Source organism: Tupaia chinensis, unplaced genomic scaffold (genome assembly GCF_000334495.1).
Source record: "Tupaia chinensis unplaced genomic scaffold, TupChi_1.0 Scaffold143646_1, whole genome shotgun sequence".
NCBI classification, from domain to species: Eukaryota; Metazoa; Chordata; class Mammalia; order Scandentia; family Tupaiidae; genus Tupaia; species Tupaia belangeri.
The window spans coordinates 283647-303827 of record NW_006203494.1 but is presented as its reverse complement, the minus strand read 5'-3'; the positions used below and the strand labels follow the sequence as shown (position 1 = coordinate 303827).

General features: G+C 49.6%; 1 protein-coding gene across 10 annotated transcripts in view; it reads left to right on the top strand.

Annotated features, from left to right (window-relative positions):
• Positions 1–20181, top strand: part of EYA3 (EYA transcriptional coactivator and phosphatase 3) — a 106031-nt gene that overhangs the window by 53233 nt on the left and 32617 nt on the right. For 7 of the 10 annotated variants that reach the window (XR_001369498.2, XM_006164553.3, XM_006164555.3 and 4 more), the window contains 2 exons: positions 3020–3157; positions 15663–15748. Coding sequence is in view for 9 of the 10 variants with exons in the window: in XM_006164553.3 (XP_006164615.1) it covers positions 3020–3157; positions 15663–15748 (224 nt within the window). In the remaining variant the exon portion in view is untranslated. The remainder of the gene's footprint in view (positions 1–3019; positions 3158–15662; positions 15749–20181) is intronic. The other 3 variants (XM_006164559.3, XM_014582536.2, XM_014582535.2) reach the window with 1 other exon arrangement.

The following is a 20181-nucleotide window of genomic DNA, read 5'->3' as shown; positions in this document are numbered from 1 at the left end:
GGAGTCCAGCGACATAGCCATGATGCTAACTGCTGGTCCCTAGGAAATTTATGTTTAATTATAAAAAAGAACTTTATGGGACCAGCAGGTGGCATAGTGGTTAAGACACTGGTCTCCCACATGGCCAACCATGGTTCATGTCCTAGATCTGGTGGCTTGCTTTCTTTCTCTCTTGGCCTTTGTCTCTCTGTCTGTGTCTTTTTCTCTAGTCAAACTGAAATAAAAGAATGAATAAATAAAATTGAATAATACTTTTTTTTTGAGAGAGAGTTTGTTTTTTTTTGTTTTTTTTTGTTGTTGTTGTTGTTGTTTTTTTGTTTGCTCTAGGGTGCATGTGCTCACCAGAAAGACAGAAAGTGAGAAATCACCCCCCTAGGAGGAATGGCCCCGCCATAATCCCTTCTCCTCCAGCCTCCTTTCAGGATCTTGGGCATGCATGCACATGCACCCAGCGTGAGTTTAAGCCACTGGATCCGGGACTCGAACCATGGTCAACTATGAGCACCAACATGATACACATGAAGAAAATTGCACGTGTGACATCAGGGACAGGTCACCGCTGTGGATGCTGTTATTACTAATAAGATTTTGTCTTAGTCTGTAGCAATAATAAGTATGTCACAGATTTGACACCTCAGGCTCAAAACCTGCTTGGAGAAAGAAATCGCGTCGAGTGCAGTGATCTGGGAGTTCCTGTGACATGGAAGCAGCAATGTGTAACAGATGCTGACTCATGGCCACCAGGAGTCGCGGCACTGACACTCACATTCCACACGCTACAGTACAGAAGCGTTGTAGAGAGTTACCTTCAGATTGTGGCTACAGGTGTCTGTGAAACACAGGTTAATTTATGGCTAGTCTGGGGCCCCTTGCTCCTGCCCTTCGTTAAATGTGTGCAGATATTCCAAAACGCAGGCAAATTGCACAGCCAGGGTGCTTCTTTCTGGTCCATGCTTCTAGGTGCTGGGCCGTCAGCGCGAGGTGGCACTAACCCTGTAGTGAAGCAGCACGTGCCGGGAGTGGCTGGGTAGGAGGCAGGGGCTCGGCAGTGCGGCTCTGCAGGCGCGGCCCATGTGGCAAGACTGTAGGCTTTGCCTTCTCGTATTTTTCTGATTTTCTATGGCACATAGCAACCTCTGTACTCAGTACTTGGGGTCAGTAAAGGTCCACTGCTCTGATGTGTCACTATGAACTGATGAGGTCATCGATTAGCCACTGACCACTGGTGAAGTATTTGTGCTGAAACCGTGGGTTGTCTGTGATAAGACCGTCCTGTGGGGCAGGAGGGAGAATTTAGGAACAGGCTCCTTCCCCGCAGGACCAACAGGGAGAACAGTAGGGGCACGTGGTGCTTAAGAGCCTTTCCAAAGCTTGAAGGCACGGATTCCTGGATGAGGAGCCAGAAAACCTGGATGTGGAGCCCTGGCTTCTGCGTGCAGTATGGCAGTCAGTCCGCTGGTCACGCTGCCTGTTACTGCCTCGGCCTCCGAGGGGCGTTCGAGGAAGGTACTTGCACGCCGGAGAGCAGGGCTGTGTCAGTCCTGGAGGCAGGGGCCGTGTTGCCTTTTCCTCCTCATGAAATAATTATGTATTAAATACACACTTTATGTTCAAAACTGGCTGTGGTGCTAATCTTGGACATGTGCATGCTGATTTTTACCTGTGAAAGGGACCGGTTTATAGAAACTTCGTAGTTTGTACCTGGGAAGAGCACAGTCGGCCCCTCCTGTGCCCAGGTCCTGCAGATGTGACCAGCCCCAGATTGAAGACATCCCCAAGGAAATGGGTTACACGTCTGCCGAGCACGGCAGGTGCCTTCCCGCTGTCACAGTGCCGGCCCAGGTGCCTGGGGTACGTGGGTGGCTGGGCAGGCAAGGGCTCGGCGCGAGCACCCTCAGGCTTTGGCTCCTGCGGGAAGCAGTGATGGCACAGAAAGGACTGAGGCTCCTGAAGCATTCCTCGTTGCTGCTATTACTGACACTATTTTGTTTGGCACATTGCGATAACAAACACGTCCACATATTAGATGCCAAAGAAAGCATTTCGAATGCAGAAATCTGCAAGTCCCTGGGACGTGGGAGCAGCAGCGCCTTTAACAGACGCTGACTCACTCCATCATTCTCGCCCGGGCCACTGTGGCCCTCAGTCTCCTCAAGGATGGCAATCTGTGTGTTGGGTAGATGAGGAAAAGGTAGACTATTTTCTTTCCTTTTTTGCTATAGGGCGTGTGTGCTTGCCAGAAAGACAGAGACAGACAGAAAGCGAGAAATCTCCCCTGGGGGATGGCCACGCAGCAATCCCTTCTCCTCCATTTAGGTTTTTAGGTTTTTGCTGTAGGGTGCGTGTGCTGTCCAGAGAGAGGACAAGTAAGACATCACCCCAGGAGGAACGGCCCCTCTGTACTTTCTTCTTCTCCATTCTCTTGGGATTTGGGGCGTGCATATACACACGCACGCACACTCACAAGCCCGGCATGATTTTCAAGCTACCAGGTCTGCGACTAGAACTGCAGTTGGCCACTTGGGAATCCAGTGCCTTAACTACCGTACCACCTGCTGGCCCGGGTAGAGGATTATTGAATACGTTTGAGGAGATGTTGTGTTTGTTTACCGGGTAAGTGAATTTGAAACTTGGTAGAATGCCTCTCGCTGGCCAGTGCGGGGCAATGATCAGTCAGTGCCCAGGAGCAGCTGGCGCTGTACACGTTAGTCTCCACTTGGGTGTCGGTGGCTCTCCGTGAGCCCCAGTCCCGCCCCCAACCGTCGAAATGAGCTCACATGTGTACCACAGGGATCTGGGCAGGGTTATTGTGTCTGCCGCCCCTTCCCCTACCTAATTCTTTCCAAGTATATTTGCTTATTGTAGATTATAAGAAGGAGAATCAATAAATTTCTCTTACACATGAATATATTTTATTGTAAGAGTTAGATTTTAAACCCACTGGCTGGTAAGCAGAAGCATAGCTGTGCTCCTCAGTCCCCATGTGCTGTTTGTAATTGGTCCGATTTATCTGATTCAGGTGCGTTGTGGCCAGGTATGAAACCTGACAGTGGTTTAATTCAGACTCCATCTCCAAGTCAACACAGTGTTCTTACCTGCACTTCAGGGCTCACCACAAGCCAGCCCAGCCCAGCACATTACTCTTACCCCAGTCCAGGTAAATAGGCATGGTGTGTGTGTGAAGTGTTACCACTGTCTTGTCTGCCTGTATCTCCAGATAAGTTGGGCAAGACAGGAGCTCCGTGCTCTGCCCTCGGACGGGACGGCCCTTGCATTTATGCATGCTTTGGTGTTGGGCAGACCAGAGCTGAGGAGGCGTGTGGCCTTTGAACGCGACTGGCCGATGGCATCGGAGCTGCCCCATGCATGTTGTGTCCGGAAGTCGGCTGTGCTTTTGTTCGCGTCCTCTTGGGGGCTCTGTGTCCTGTGAGCGAGCAGCAGGCTCCCTGGGCTGGACGTGCTGACCCCTGTGTGAGCCGTGTGCTGCGCCCGCCGTGCATGCCACATGCCTGCACCCTCCACGGGACTGGAGTGTCTCTTGCTCAGAAGTTCATCCCTGATTTGGAATGACAAGCGTAGCACTAGAGCCTGTACTCTGAACAGCTGTCCTTCCCACGAGACGGAGAGCCGAGCAAGGTCGTCAGGAAGGAAGACCCGACGGGAGGGCCTCTGCATGGCAGCACCGCACCCCTGCTCTGTGCGAGCCGCCAGCTCCCGTGGGGAGCAGCACCCTTCTCCCGGTCACACTCAGCTCCTTACTCTTGCTCCTTGCAAAACGGACGCAGAGGGGTGCGCGTGGCCAGGACTGCGGAGGTGCACTTTAGATACGGACTTCGGCAGCGAGAACGGGTTTTATATGTTGGGTTGTCCGAAAAGTCATGATGTATTTTTTCTGTCCATAAATGCTTCACTTTTCTAACAACCCAGTAGATGAAAGATTTAGATTTTTCTGTTTCAACCATTCTCAGTTAAATGATTGAGACCTGCTTGGTCCCGGGAGGTCGGAACTGGTCAGTGTGTTCCTATGACCTTGCTCTAAGCTACATTTCTCTCCTGTTGTTTACTGAGCCACCCCCTCCCCCCCTTTTTTGGGAGAGGTTTTTGTTTTTGTTTTGTTTTGTTTTGCTATAGGGCACATGCATGCGCCAGGAAGACAGAAAGAGACAGAGAGACAGAAAGCGAGAAATCACCACCCAGGGGGATGGCCATGCCGCAATCCCTTCTCCTCCATTCTCCTCTCAGGATCTTGGGCATACACACACGCGCACACACACGTGCCCGGCGTGAGTTTAAGCCACCAGGTCTAGGACTCGAACTGCAGTCAACTACGTGGGAGTCCAGTGACATAGCCATTACACCAACTGCTGGTCCCCAGTCTTCCCCTTTTTAACCTTAACTTCCTTTTTTTGTTTGTCCTCATCTCTTTCTTTCTAAAATGGGAAGGCACTGGGGAGGCGAAACCTCAGTAGCATGACCTTGGCTGTCTTCTCTACTTCCCCTGGGTTGCCAGGCCCTTAGGTCCAGCCACAGTCTGCTAGGCAGGTCCCTCCTAAACAGCATATCCCTGCCGACTACACCAGGTCACCGGGGGGCAGGGCTGGTAACCCCCGTGCCCGGGAGAACTGTACCTTCGATTGTGGAGACCTGATGGCTGCACTTACTTCTGCCTTTGTAAAGCAAGAGGGACTTCCTCTTTGGGGTTTATGAAGACCCTTTCCTGTAAACAGTTTATGAAAATAGCCCTTAAACTTGTTTTTTTACCCGGATGATGACCCAGAGAGAAGCTCCCACCCAAGGGCTGGTCACAGTGCAGCCCCTTCTCTATTTCTTCCTCCCTTAGGATTGTGGGCTCTGTGGTCTTCAGGCCAGCATGTCAAGGACTCGAGCTCCGTGATGAGCCATGTGGGATCCAGCCACCTTAACCACCAGGCCACCAGCTGCCCCTCCCTTAAAATTTTCTAACCACTCGCTTTTCTCTCTTTTCCCCCTTTTGTTTTAAAAGAATTTGACATAAGCTATATGTGTCCACTGGAGAGGGACAGAGGGAGAAATCACTCCCTAGGGGATGTTACCATCGTTCCTCTCCATTCTCCACCTGTGCCCGTGTGCTGCTCAAGGCCCTGAGCGGCCCGGTGGGTCCAGCTGCTCTAACAGCTGCCCTGCCTGCAGCCCTGACCGTGTCCTAATGGGTGCCTGTCATCGCGTTTGTCCCTTTGACTCAGCTCGCCGGTCCCTTTCACTTTGCTGTGATGGCAAGTGTGTGCTGTGCCCCAGGCCTTGTGAGCCGTGCAGTGTCCCTCATATCACCTTCACAGCAGCTGGGAGGGAGGACTGTGGGGCCCGCAGCATGGAAGAGCCGCGGGAGCTGCCCAGAACCACGAAGGCAGTTAGCCCTGACGTCGGGTACAAGCCAGGCATTCCGGCCCCGGAACATGAGTGTAAAATTTATGGTTTTCAATGTTGTAGTCATGGGATCAGCCTCAACTCTCCCATATTGGAGAACCTATTTGAATAAATAGCTTAAATAATGTTTTCTACCTTTTTCTAGTTGAAATATCAGCCTATCTAATTGTATTTTAACTTTTGTGCAGGGTAGAAATTAAGGCAGAAGTTAGCCATCAAGTTACCAATTTTTCCCATTTGTTGTAAAGAAAAAACTGATAGATAAACTGGTAACATGCAGTGTGGGTGTTATTGGTGGATTCGAGTTACCCAGGTTTTCCGCTGCCGTCCACACTGCGCTGGCCCGCGCTCTCCTTAGCACAGAGGATGAGCGGTGGCAGTCCCACACCGCTGCTGGCCCGTGTACAAACCCAGTCATCCTTCAGTGAGCACGAGTTGCCATGTGTCCAGCCTTCCCCGTGGTCATTAGAAAGAACACACAGGCGTGCAGGAGAAAGCCAGTCCCAGGGCCTTGTCATGCCACCACCCGCAGCCCACCCCCAGCACCACGGAGCACTGGGTCGGGCAGGTCTGCCGGCACCGGTTCCCCACCCAGGCGTTCTGCGCTGTGCAGCCCGTCGTCCCTGTGAGCTCCGAAAGCACGGTCTGCTTTGACTAACTGCAGTCGAAACCTTTCCGTTGGTTGGAAAGAGGGAAGGCTGCGCCCGTGTCGTTCGTGAAGATACCGCCCTTCCCTCGTGCCAGAGCACAGGCTCCCGGGAGGCATGCGGCCACGTCACAGTTCTCTGCCTTCCTCCCTCCTCTTGGGACTTGAGGGGCACGTGCACATGCTCCGTGTGTGTTTTCAGGCCGCTCGGAGCAGAGACTGTCATCGGCCGTGTGGGTCCAGCCGCCTGACCCCTGTGGGCTGGCCCACCTGGCCTCTCGTGCCACTCTTTACTAGACTCTGGTGACTGTGCGCCTCTATTGAGCACGTTCTCCAGGTGAGAGGTTTTCATTGATTAGTCTTCAACTAGCAAAATTAATTTCAGAAATTTCAAAAAAACTTTATCTTATAATTTTTTTATTTTTTAAGATTTAGTTATTTTACTTTGTCAGTGTTCTTCAATTTGACCCAAGAGAAAGAGAGAGGGATATTGAGAGAGCAAGTTGCCAGGTTCAGGACTTGAACCATAGTCAGCCATGTGGGCATCCGGTGCCTTAACTCCGATACCACCTGCCGGCCCAACTGAAAATCTTAACTTTTATTTTATTTATTTATTTGTTTATTTTACTTGCCAGAGAGCACATTCACTCACCAGAGAGAGAGAGAAATAGAGTGAGAACGCAGAGTCAGTGCGACGTGTCCACAGCACGGTCACCTCCCCCGTTGCCTGTCCTGTTGGAGATTCTTGCTCGCACATGTGTGCCTGGTGTGGTTTTAGGCTGCCAGGGCTGGCATTTGCACCACGTTGGCCATGTGGAACCCAGGTCACTAAACTCGTAGGCTCCAGGGTCGGCCCCTTGATCTTTGTTTTGTTGTTTTTAAGATTTATTTATTTCATTTCATTAGTTGGGTCCAGCAGGTGGTGTGGTGGTTAAAGGCGCTGGACTCCCACATGGCAGGCTGTGGTTCAAGTCCTGTACCTGGAGGCTTGCTTTCTCACTCCCCCACTCCCCATCTGATCAAACTGGAAAATCATAATAGAGTTAAATAAAATAATTCTTTAAAAATTTTTCTTTTATTTGTCATATTATTTATGTTTTAATTTGACCAGAGGGAGACAGAGAGAAAGTGAGAAAGCAAGCTGCCAGGTCTGGGAATTGAGCCACAGTCTGTGGGAGTATAGTACCTTAGCCACCATGCCAATCTTTTGTTTTCTTTCTTTCTTTTTTTTTTTTTTTTTTTGAGAGGTTTTTAGTAGAGGGTGCATGCGCTCACCAGGTAGAAAGACAGGAAGCGAGAAATCACCTCCCAGAGGGGATGGCCATGCCGCAGTCCCTGCTCCTCCATTCTCCTCTCGGGATCTTGGGCACACACTCACATGTGCCTGGTGTGAGTTTAAGCCACTGGGTCCTGGACTGGAACCACGGTCAACTACAGCATGAGAATCCAGCAACGTAGCTATTACGCCAACTCCTGGTCCCCCGGCCTTTCTCAACTTTCAGTTCATGTGTTTAGGTTCCAATAGTGTTGGTTATACACAGTAGTCCAGGAGATTTTGTTTTGCTTTTATTAATAGACATTATTGCTTAAAATAGTTTCAGATACACAGAAAAATAAACAGCCCGAGCAGAGTTCATGCATCCCTGCGCTCTGCTCACGGCTCCCCGGCGGCTCTCATGGGTGTGAGGTCGTATCTCTAACCGTGTGTGAGCCCCATCCGCATGTCCCTGTTAATGACGGCCAGGCTTCCTCCAGGGGTCCTGAGGTTCACACCGAGGCCCGCTTCCTCCCCCAGGAGCCCACCAGGACCTGCGCTGCACACTGCTCAGGGCCCTTAGACTCTTCCTGATTGAGGACATTGACAGTGTTGAGTTCTGGTCAGGTGTTGTGAGGTGGAATCCGTCTGTGTGTTTCTTCTGGTGAGACCAGGGTATCGTTTTCAGGGACAGGACAACACGTCACGTCAAGTGCACATTCTGTCGCCGTGACCCCCCTGGCTGGACTCTAGTCTGGTCTCCCCGCTGTGAACTGCTGGCCCTTCATTGTACACTGTGGGCAGTGCATGGCCACCCTGAGGACTTCGGCCACCTGTCCTTCAGAGTAAAGCAATTGCATCACTCACTTGGTGGTGTTCTGCGGATGCTTTTCTCTCTCCTGAGTGCTAACTCCATCACTTGTGGACTCGGACGTCTGTTCGTGTCTTGTATCATAACCCACTTCTCTTCCCATTGTCCCACTTCGACCACTAAAAGCTCCTTTTTGAGCCTGTGCTGCAGGCTCGCCGCTAGTTTTCTGTAGTCAGCCATCTCTTCGAGGGATTTGTTCCCTCGGGTTGGAGAGAACATTCGAAACCAAGCTGCAGGCTTCGGGGTGCTGTCCTGAGACCGTCCCCTCGCTTCCTTTAGGCTCCCTCAGCTGTCAGAACGGGGCTAAGTGTGCACCTGACTCACACAAATACATGTCTGTGTCTTTGTGAAGTTACACATGGGTTTGTTTGCTCATTTTATTTTTATTTATGTTATCTATCTATTTTAATTCAACCAGGAAGGGACACTGTGAAAAGGAGAGAGATGGGAAATGAGCAAGCAAGCAGCCAGGTCCAGGACTTGAACTGCGGTCGGCCATGTGGGAGTCCCGCGCCTTAGCCACCACGCCACCCGCCGGCCCTAATCACGAGTGTTTATCGATGTTCTCCGGCACTAGTCCACTGCACATAGTTGTTGGTAGACCCTGTCCATTGCTGATCGGTAATCCTGCACTCCAACCATGAGAGACCTTGGTCAGAAGGTTTTATTGATTGGCATCCCCTTGAAGGAGGCATCTCAGTTCTGTGCCTGGAGCACCCTAAGTACCTGAAACGTACGCAGTAGGTACTCAGTACCCGGTTGGTGAGCGGCGAGTGAGTGACTTACACAGGCAGTCAGCTTAACCAAAGAGTGAAGAGGTTCTACCAGATCCCAGCGAATAGAAGTCGGATGAGTTTGGGCCAGCAGATGGCATTGTGGTTATGTTGCTGGACTCACATGGTCGACAGTGGTTCAAGTCCGACCCAGTTGCCAGAAGCCCTGCTCCAGCGGGGGTGGGGACACAGGAAGGCGACACGGGTGAACAGAATCAGGCTGAAACCTCAATGCCCCTTAGCATGTTCTCAGCCGGCTACAGCCAGAGCCAGCTCAAGACTGCAGCCCTGGTGGCTATCAAACGTATGTACTTATTGAGGGATGTTTTACAGGAGTGGGAGGGGTGAGGGGGAAGTAAAAGATTACTCTGTGAAACGGGGTATTCAAAGTACAGGAACAGTGATCATGAAACATGATGTCCGTCTAGTTTGATTAGGTATAATCAGTCACAGTTCTCAGGGTGAGGGAGTCTTTGTCTGGTGCATTTTCTTCCTAAATCTTTTTTTTTTTTTTGGAGAGGTTTTTGCTATAGGGCGCGTGTGCTCACCAGACAGACAGACAGAGACAGAAAGTGAGAAATAGCTCCCCAGGGGGGATGGTCATGCCACAATCCCTTCTCCTCCATTCTCCTCTCGGGATCTTGGGCACGCACGCACACGTGCCCGGCGTGAGTTTAAGCCACCGGGTCCGGGACTCGAACCACGGTTGACTACGTGGGAGTCCAGCAACATAGCCATTACGCTAACTGCTGGTCCCTCTTCTTAAACCTTGATTACCGGACAGGGCCTTTTCGGATGAAAGGGTCTTGTAGCTCAGGAGACAACACAGGATTTTCTCAGGAGACAACACAGGATTTTTTGTTAGCAGTTTTTCATAGTTAACAGCACACAGGGGAGAAACAATAGTGAGGGACCATCTGTTGCTTGCTGGAGCCAGGTAAGAACTTCCAGCTAAGATAGTCAGTCTTCCCCCTGAAGCCTTCAGGTTTGTTTATCCTGTCTGTTAGCCAGGTCTGTCCTTCCTCTATTAACCCAGGGGTCCCTGTATTTATTTGCTGAATTCTTTGTCTGTAAATCAGTGAATCTTTGTGCTTTATCTTTGAGTCCCTGTCATGGTGGAGGATATGCTAACTTGGCCTGACTTTAGTTCAATTTGGCCTGCAGCTTTAAGAAGGGGTATTTATGTAAAACTAGCCCTAAACTAACTTAGTCTACATATGCTACTAATGCTAATTTGGCTATACTAACTTAACTAACATATGCTAATTTTGGCTTAAAACAGGCAGGTAAGGGAGTCTCAAGTTTCCTGATCCTCACATCCTCTTAGGAAACTGCCTTCCTTATGCTAATTTTGGCTTAAAACAGGCAGGTAAGGGAGTCTCAAGTTTCCTGATCCTCACATCCTCTTAGGAAACTGCCTTCCTACAGGGTCACTAATTGGCTTTATTGTAAAGTTGCAGTAAGTTCGGGGGTGTTATTTTACCCTTGCAGGGTCCCATAATAACAGTAAAGCTCAAGGCAGAGAAATTGAGTGCAGGCCAGTACAGCGACACAATGAAGAGTTGAAGAGTTGCGGGCCTTGCCTCGCAGTTTCTTCCCAGACCACCTCTTTACCAGCTTGTGTTGTCTGCATGGCCCAGTCACCCCACTTAGGTAGAATATCCTGGAGGTCTTCTCTGAGGAGGTGGCCTGCAACTCAGTCCTGAATGACCGGAAGGGAAATGTTGAGGAGTTTCTAGGCAGGAGTGCAGCACATGCCCTAAGGCAAAAATCTCTTCAGAAAAACAAGAAATTGGAAGTTTTTATCCGTTCATGTTGGTCATATACTGAGTCAGTTTCAGTAATGCACTGAACTCTAGCAGAAAGCGATGCTTTGCTTTTTCTTAGTGCAAGGCCCAGTCCCCCAGGATGTGTTCAGTGTGTCCTGCTGGGCGCCAGGGCCTTATCAGCACTAGAAATAAGACAGCCCTTCTGCCTTCACAAGAGCTTGTAGCCTAGTTGGGGAGACAGAAAACAAGCACAAAAATAAGTAACAGATTTTGGAGAGGGATTCCCCCCCCCCCCGCGAGAGACGGCGCGCGCGAGACAGAGACAGACAGACAGAAAGCGAGAAATCACGCCCCCCCCCAGGGGGGATAGTCATACCGCAATCCCTTCTCCTCCATTCTCCTCTTGGGATCTTGGGCATGCACGCACACGCGCCCGGCGTGAGTTTTAAGCCACCGGGTCCGGGACGTGAACCGCGGTTGACTATGTGGGAGTCCAGCGACATAGCCATTATGCTAACTGCTGGTTCCCAATAAATAATAGATTTTGAGAGGTGCGATGGAGCAAGTAGCTCGCTCTGGTTGGGAAAACAAGAAAGGGATTTGTTCAGGGAAGAAGACAAAGAGCACCTCTGAGGAGGTGAGGCGTGCCGGGGAGCCACCATCCATGCGAGTGAGGCGAAGGGCCGCAGGCGGCCTCAGCCTTGTCCTGGTTTTTGTTCTTCGTTTTATCGTCATTTTATTATTATTATTTTAATTCACTACAGAGCACACATGTTCATCAGAGAGAGGATGGGAAGGTGAGAAAGCAAGCCACTAGGTCTGGGACTTGGACCACTGTTGGCCATGTGGGAGTCCTGCGCCTTGACTGCCACGTCCCCTGCTGGCCCGAACTTAGTCTGTTTGGAATGGGGGGAAGAAAGCCAGTATCAGCAGCAGCAGGAGTGACCCGCAGTAAAATCGGAGAAGCAGTGCAGCTGGTTGTGCACACGTGTGGACGTGTTAGGCCTTCTGACGTTGGGGCGCTGTGGGCTCGCTGTGCCACTCACCCCCAGTGACCACAGTCCCCTCCTCAGCTATGTGTCTGTGGGCTGTATTAGGTGGGCCTGGAGGGGGCCTGCTCTCAGAAGCTTTATATTTCAAATGCTTTGCAGCTCTGCTATCAAAATAGGAGTGAGGACTGTCCAGAGCAGTCGGCCATGCCATTGGAATTCAGAGAAATAAGACTTAGATTTGATTCTCTAAGTCAGTACTTTATGCTGCGTATTCTGTGCTTCATTTGTTCCTCTGACTTGGAATTGAATTTTCTTTTTGTTGAGATCTCCCTGTCTTTTTTATTTATTTATTTTATTTATTTATTTATTTATTTTTAGAGGTTTTTACTATAGGGCGTGTGCGCTCGCCAGAAAGAGACAGACAGAGACAGAAAGCGAGAAATCATCCCCCAGGGGGGATGGCCACGCCACAGTCCCTTCTCCATTCTCTTCTTGGGATCCTGGGGACGCACGCACACGAGCCTGGCGTGAGTTTAAGCCACTGGGTCCAGGACTTGAACCACAGTCAACTACATGGGAGTCCAGCAACATAGCCATTGCACCAATTGCTAGTCCCGAGATCTCACTGTGTATCTGTAGACATGGGCTAGTACAGATACAGAAGTACACAGGACGTCCGGTGCGTGTTTAGTCACAGCCGTGTGGGGGCAGGGCATGCAGTAGTTCTATTCGTTTTTAAGTGAGTTTAGCTTGGGTTCTATAATGGTTACAAGAGCCTCAGAAATAGGACTGAATTAATTACTGACTAGCTTCCCTCACTAGAATGTTAAGTCCATGAAGGCGAGACTTTATCTTACTCAACCCCAGCTTTCAGAACGTGGGGTAAAGTAGGGTGCCCTCAGTGACTGGCGCAGTTGCAAGGCAGAGTCCGCCCTGTTGCCCTGTGGCTTGCTGAGTGAGCGGACGGCATCTGTCGGAAGAGGTCTGGCTGATTTAGAGGCTTTGAAGAGAGGTTTTTGCTATAGGGTGTGAACACTTGCCAGAGAGACAGAGAGCGAGAAATCTTCCCCCAGAGGGACGGCCATGCCTCAGTCCCATCTCGATTTTCCTCTCAGGATTTTGGGCACACATGCACATAGGCCTGGGTCAGAACTCAAACAACTCTACTACGTGGGAGTCCCGTGACGAAACCATATGCCACCCACTGGTCCCGAGTCCTATGAGCTTTCTAGGTCAGCAGGCCCAGATCCCCTAGGATAACCCCTGCTGCCGGGAGACGTGTTACTCAGAGTAGCAAGGTCAGAGCCCATGGCTGGTGGTCTGCGAGGTCTGCCTGTTACCTGCAGCCAGGGTCAGTTCATCCGAGAACTGGGCAGTCCCTGAGACCACTGTGCCAGCATGTTTCCTGCCTTGTGAGCAGAGGTCGGGTGTGAGTGGGTGCAGGGAGGCAGGACGGAGTCGAAGACCAGTTGGAGAAAAGCAGTGTGCCAGGGCCAGCGCCAGGGGGGACCCGAACCTAATAGATTACGGAAATCCTTCGTTTTCACTCCTGCCTTAAGTCAGCATAGTTGACCCAGTTTGCTGCAGGCCTGCCTAAGATAACGTACTGGTGATTGAATCTGGTAATTCGTTAAAATTCTTTTCCTACAGAAAAGATTAAATCTACTTAGTCACCTCCTCTCAGTATTGTCTTTTTTTTTTTTTTTTTTTTTTTTTTTTTGCTGTAGGTTGCATGTGCTCTCTGGAGAGGCAGAACATGGGGGGGAGGAGGTGGCAACCACCCTCTGATCCCTTTTCCACTCCTCTAGGGATTTTGGGCACAGAAGGCACACCATGCCTGACCTGAGTTTTAAGCTGCTACTGCGGGACTAGAACTGGTTGACTACGTAGGAGTCCAGCCATACACGTCTAAAGTCTATATTTCTTTCTTTATTCTTTTAAGAATTATTTTATTTAACTTTGTTTATTATAATTTGACCAGAGAGAAAGTGAGAAAGCAAGTTGCCAGGTTCAGGACTTGAACCACAGTCAGCCATATGGGAGTCCAGTATCCTTAAACACGATGCCACTTGCTGGTCCCATGTATTGTCATATTTTAGTACTTCATCTTTAGAAAAGAATGGGTTAAACCACAGTAGAAAAAAGGGTAACTATTGAGGAGAAGAAAATGCTTTTGTGTGCCAACCAGATCCACAAATGGCCAGCCACACAGTTCAGGTCCCAGTTCCACTAGCTTGAAAAACACGGTAGGTGCATGCGTGTGTATGTACAAGAATCCCACAGGGCAGAGAAATCTGTAAGTGCGTAAAGTCTGTTTCACTTAGTCTCACTTAAGAAGGTAAGCTCCCAGAGTCTTTCCGCTCTGGTGCCAGGAGTGCAGGAGGAGAGCCGCCCTGGACAGTCAGGTAGTGCCTAGCCTAGCTGCCGGCCCTGAGGAAGGGGCACTGGAGGAGGACGGGAGACCAGCCTGTCCTGACCTTGAGCTCTCCTGTCCCGGTGCTCTGTCTGTGGGCTGCGGCCTTAGCTGTCGCTGACTGTCTTCTCTGGCTCTGTTGGTGGTGCTGTTCCTTTTGCCTTCGGTCCTCGCCCACCCTTAGTGGAGGTTTCCGGGTAGCGTTCTTTCTGGAGGACTGTGTTGGTAATTAGGTAGGCAGTTTACTGGTCTACCTGATGGGGAACCCTGAAGTATGGGTGACTACTGTAGTAACCATGTCCGATAAGACGGGGGCATTCAAGGCTAGGATCTCATGGGATCAGTTTCCACGTCCACCCAGAAAAGGTCACTGTGGTGAATACTGGTCACTGAAGTTTGAGTTAAAACCCTGGTAGAGTCAGTAATGGGAAATGCACATCAGTCCAAATTCTGTGCTAGATGGGCAGCCCTGGGGCCAGCAGGTGGTGTAACAGGACTCCCACGTGGCCAACCGCAGTCTGAGCCCCAGACCCAGTGTCTTGAAACATCCCGGGTCCATGTACGTGCATGTGTGCCCAAGGTCCAGGGAGGGGAAGGGTTGTGGCATGGCCATCCTCCTGGGGGTGATTTTTCACTTTCCCTCTCACTGTCTATCTCTTTCCCCAGCAAGTGCACACGCCAACAAAGCACAAACCTCTACAGAAAAAAAAAATTAGAAATACAGGTAGCCCTGGCCAACCAGGTGGCATAATGGTCAAGGCGCAGGTCCCATGCGGTCGCCTGCATGATTTCTGTTCCAGGCCTGATGGCTTGAGAAACACACCAGGCACATGTGTGTGCATGCCCAGAATCCTGAGAGGAGGGTGGAGGAAAAGGGATTACAGCTGGTCATACCCAGGGATGCTGTTTCCCTTTCTTTCTCTCCCTCTCTCTACGTGAGTGCATTAAGTCCTAGAGTAACCTTTAAAAAAAAAATTGATAAAGAAGGAAAAAAAAAAAAAGACAAATGATGGCAGTCAATTAAATGACCCAAGTCAATTACAAAGTATACTTTGTCTTGACCAGAATAAAAGTTAGTATTTTCTGAGTTTTCAAGCTCATGGGTACATCCTCTCAATGCCAAGTCAGTGTTGCTCATCTGTGTTGTAATCCATGATTTGAATAGAGCCGAAAAGCAGTTCATGCACATGACAGTTTCCAAGTGGTTCTGTTGCCTATGGAGACAAGTACGGTACCACCACCCCAGTGTGGGACTCGCTGCACATGAGCCGCTCCGCTTCAGGAATGCTGGGCTCCACCGGGGTCGCCCTTAGGCCCTGCGAGTCGTGTGTGTTCCCTCCAGGACTGAGGAGGAGGACTCGAAGCTGGAGTTACAGATGTTTGTCTTTGTAATCCAGACTGAGTTCACATCTGTCATGCAAAACACAGATGTTTCCTTGGCCTATGTTCTTCGTCCCCTTGTAGATCACTTGAGACATGACACCTTTCGTCTCCTCCTAGCCTTTTACGTAACCGCTGTCTACTGTTCTCAACCCTGTAGCCTCGAGCACAAATGCCAGCCTGATGCCTGCCTCATCGGCGGTTGCCAGTGTTCCCGCAGCCGCGGTTGCCAGCATCTCCAGCCAGGTACGGTGCTGTGTTGTCCTTCCTGCTGGGTATGTTCGTCCAGCTTGCTCTTCCTCCCCCTTCCACAATCAGTCAGTCTGTCTAAGAAGCCACCAGGAACAGGGGGGGCTAAGGAGGCCTTTTCAAGTTGCCACCAGGCCTAGGCCCCATGGTGGCTTTTCCTGTTCTCTGCCCCTACCCCCCACTGGAATGTGACTCCACGAAGGCAAGGGTTTATCCTGGGCTCTGTCTCTTTAAAATTTGTTATAGGCGGTACGTGCTCACCCAAGAGAGAAAGGGAGCGCGCCATCCCCCAGGAGGCATGACCACACCGCAGTCCCTTCTCCACGCTCCTCTTGGTGTTTTGGGTGTTTTGTTCTCTAGAAACTAGAAAAATGGCACATTAGAGTTTAGTCTTTGTTGTGGTGTCTTCTCTCAGCAATTAGTATGACCACTATTTCCATGGATCGTTTTTCTTACTGCAGTTAACATTATCGTGACGGTTCATTTTCTGTAGTTCACCGTTCTCGCATTTGCAGTACTGAGTTTCTACCCGTGCACCTGGCACTCTTCTAGAGACGCTTTCCCTTTCATGACTTTTTTAACCCTGTCTTTTAACATGGACAGTCTATGAAAAACGAACTTAGTTTCTCTTTCTCCTACTGTACTCATGAAACAGTTCACGCCTGCGGTCCCAAAATGTGTGCAGGTCCTCCTCACCAGCAAGCAGGCAGGCAGTTCTGCAGGAAACATCAGCCCTGGTTCATTCTTTTTTTTTTTTTTTTTTGAGAGGTTTTTCGCTATAGAGCATGTGCGCTCGCCAGACAGACAGAGACGTTAGAGATAGAAAGTGAGAAATCACCCCCCAGGTGGGATGCTCACGCTTCAATCCCTTCTCCATTTTCCTCTCAGGATCTTGGGCACGCACGCACGTGCGCCCGGTGTGAGTTTAAGCCACCGGATCCAGGACGTGAACCACGGTCGACTACGTGGGAGTCCAGGGACATAGCCATTACGCTAACTGCTGGTTCCCAGCCCTGGTTCACTCTGACACTGCCTCAAGATAGCGAGGGCCCAGACCCACCTGTACGAGTGGACCCCAGAACTGAGACACGCACTACATGGTCAGCACCTCACCGGAAGGGGCGGAGATGGTGGACAAGCTGCACAGACATGGCATGTGGGCGGGCTGAGCGCCAGCCTGCCCCCAAGTGCCCTCTAGAAACAGCCATGTGCTTCAGCTTTCCAGAAGCTTCCTGAACCCAGTCTTGGGTTTTTATGAAACCTACATTACCAAGTATTGACTGAACTGGAACTGGGCCAGAGGACACCCCTGAATAGAGCAGGCTGACTGGAGACCCATCATGGCCTGCCAGGCAGACCCTCGGGCCTGTCCGCAGTGCTGCTCCCCCTGGGGTGGGGCAGGGCTGCTGCAGAATGAGGTCTTAGTCCTTACAGCCAGCTCTGTGTCCTGCCTTGGGAGCTTCAGGACCAAACATAGAAGGCCACGTAGGAGCCGAGGACCATAGACCAAAACATACATGTGTATGTATTTGGGTGTGCGTGTGTGTACAATAACATGAGCAGTCTTCGTAATTTCATAGAAAAATGCACATTACAATAAATTATACGTGGGTATTAAGAAATATATCCCACGATAAACTGATACTTTAATTCCATTTTCTGTCAACTTTTTTTTTTTGGAGAGGTTTTTGCTGTAAGTCATGTGCGCGCACCAGAAAGACAGAGAGAGACCAAAAGTGAGAAATCACCCAATCCAGGAACATGGGATGTCCTTCCACTTTTTAATGTCACTTTCAGTATCTTTTTAAAGATTTTCATAGTTTTCTTTATAAAGGTCTTTGACCTTTTTTTTTGAGAGGTTTTTGCTATAGGGCATGTGCACTCACCAGAAAGACAGAGAGACAGAAAGTGAGAAAATCACCCCCAAGGGGGGATGGCCACGCCTCAATCCCCTCTCCTCCATTCTCCTCTCGGGATCTTGGGCATGCACACACATGCGCCCGGCATAAGTTTTAAGCCACCGGGTCCGGGACGTGAACCACGGTTGACTACATGGGAGTCCAGCGACATAGCCATTATGCTAATTGCTAGTCCCCGCTTGGTCAGTGTTTTTAGCTGACTGCCTGGCTATTTTCCTAAGGTCACCTTATCTAAGACCAGGCTTTCGCTCTACCCTTTCCTAGTCCTCCAAAGGTAAAGACACTTTGCAGTGACTTCTCAGTTCTTGTCAATGACACCTTTGTTATAGGGCACATGTACTCACCAGAGAGACAGTGAGAAATCACTTCGGGCCCTCCAGGGGGATGGCCATGCTGCAGTCCCCTCTCCTCCATTCTCCTCTCAGGATCTTGGGCACATGCACACGCACACACATGCCCAACTCATGCCGCTGGTCCAGGACTTGAAGCGCAGTTAACCACACGGGAGTCCAACGACAACCATTACACCATCTGCTGGTCCTGACACTTTTTTTTTTTTTTTTGTAATAAACCTAGGCCTAAAATCAGACCTCTCATTTTTTTTATCTTACCCTTTTTTATTCTAGGCATTTCTGGTCTTTTTCCCTTTCTTTTCCATTTTGCTCTCATTTCCCTTATTTTGTTTCTGTTGTTGTTTTGGGGATTTTATTTGCTTTTTGTTTTAATCCTGACTCTACATGGTTGAGTGCTCATGCCCAACTCTGTTTGTGTTGGTCCATTTTCTAAAACAGTCTGATTAATTTCTTATAAATGCCACTTTAGGCGTGTCGATCATTCTCTCAGACTCTTAATCTCTGTATTTTAGTTTTGAATCCGAGTCCACATTTCTTGCCCTCACTCAAGCAGCATTTTGTTGCCTAAAGAATTCCAGTCTTAGGCCCGGCAGATGGGGTAGCAGTTGCATCATTGCACTCTCCCACATGGCTGACCACGGTTTAAGTCCAGACCCGGTGGCTTGAAACTCAATTCTGGATGCATGTGCGTGCGTGCCCAAGATCCTGGGAGGAGAATGGAGAGGGGATTGTGGCATGCCCATTCTCCTGGGGGGTGATTTTTCACTTTCCCTCTCATAGTCTCTGTCTCTCTCCCTGACAAGCACATGCACCCTATGGCAAAAACTTCTTTAAGAAAAGAAGATTCAAGTCCTGTTAATATGTAATCAGCCACTACTTAAATCTACAGATAGCCTTTATTTTAGCCAGACTCAGCATCTACTGTTTCAGGGTCTACTCTCATTCCTCCATCCTCTCCCCGTTAATCTGGAAAGCTCTCTCGCCACCAGTCCATAGAGGTAGTGGTCACCCTCTGTACTTCTTCCATTTAAAACATAACTTATTAGACATTTTTTGTTTACTCTCCTGCTAGTTTTTCTTTTTTAAGGTTTTTGCTGTAGGGCATGTGCTCTATCCAAAGGGCGACAGTGATAGCGACAGTGAGAGGTCCCCCGGCGGGAATGGCCACACCTCACGCCTCCCTCTGGCATTCTTCTACTGGGTTTTGGGCACACACATGCACCAAGCGTGATTTTCAAGCTAGAGGGTCTCGGAGTTGAACCATGGTTGGCCATGTGGGTGTCCAGCACCTTAACTACTGTGCCACCTATTGGCCCCTCCTCAGCTAGAATGTTTTAAATTATTGAGTTCTGCTAGTGGGACTTTTTCCTCCGTTTTTTAGAATTATTCCATTTAATTTTATTTATTCATTTGTTTATTTCAATGTGACCAGAGAGGGACAGAGAAAGAGAAACTGAGAAAGTAAGCCAACAGGTCTGGGACTCTAACTCCGGTTGGCCGTGTGGGAATCCAGTGTCTTTAACCACCGTGCCACCTGCTGGCCCCTCTGGTGGTAGAATTTTTTCATCTCTAATATCCCTTCTTCCTGCTCATGTACAGGTACACACACACAATGTAATATCCCCTCTTCCTGCTCATGTGAAAGCACACGCATGCACGCACACAAACGCACACACTATGAACTGTATTTCGCTCACTGACTATTAATAGATAATTGATCAGGACCTGCAGTTGGCATAGTGACTATGTGGCTAGACTCCCATGTAATCTACCACGGTTCAAGTCCCGGACCTAGTGGCTTAAACTCATGCCGGCTTAAACTCATGCGTGTGCGTGCCCAAGATCCCGAGAGGAGAATGGAGGAGAAGGGATTGTGGCATGGCCATGCCCTTGTAGGTTGATTTCTCGCTTTCTCTCTCTCAGACTCTCTCTGTCTTGTGGCAAGCACATGCGCCCTATAGCAAAAACCTCTCAACAAAAAAAATTAGATAATTGATCAGCTAGCTTCTTACTGCTTGTCAGTATCAATTGAATTTTTAAAGGTGTGTATTTCATCTGTGTATTTTATCCTATTTTGTACAGCTTTCTTAGGTGTAATTGGCATACAGTAAACTACATCAATTTAAATGTCGTGGTTGAAGAACATTTGCCATATATG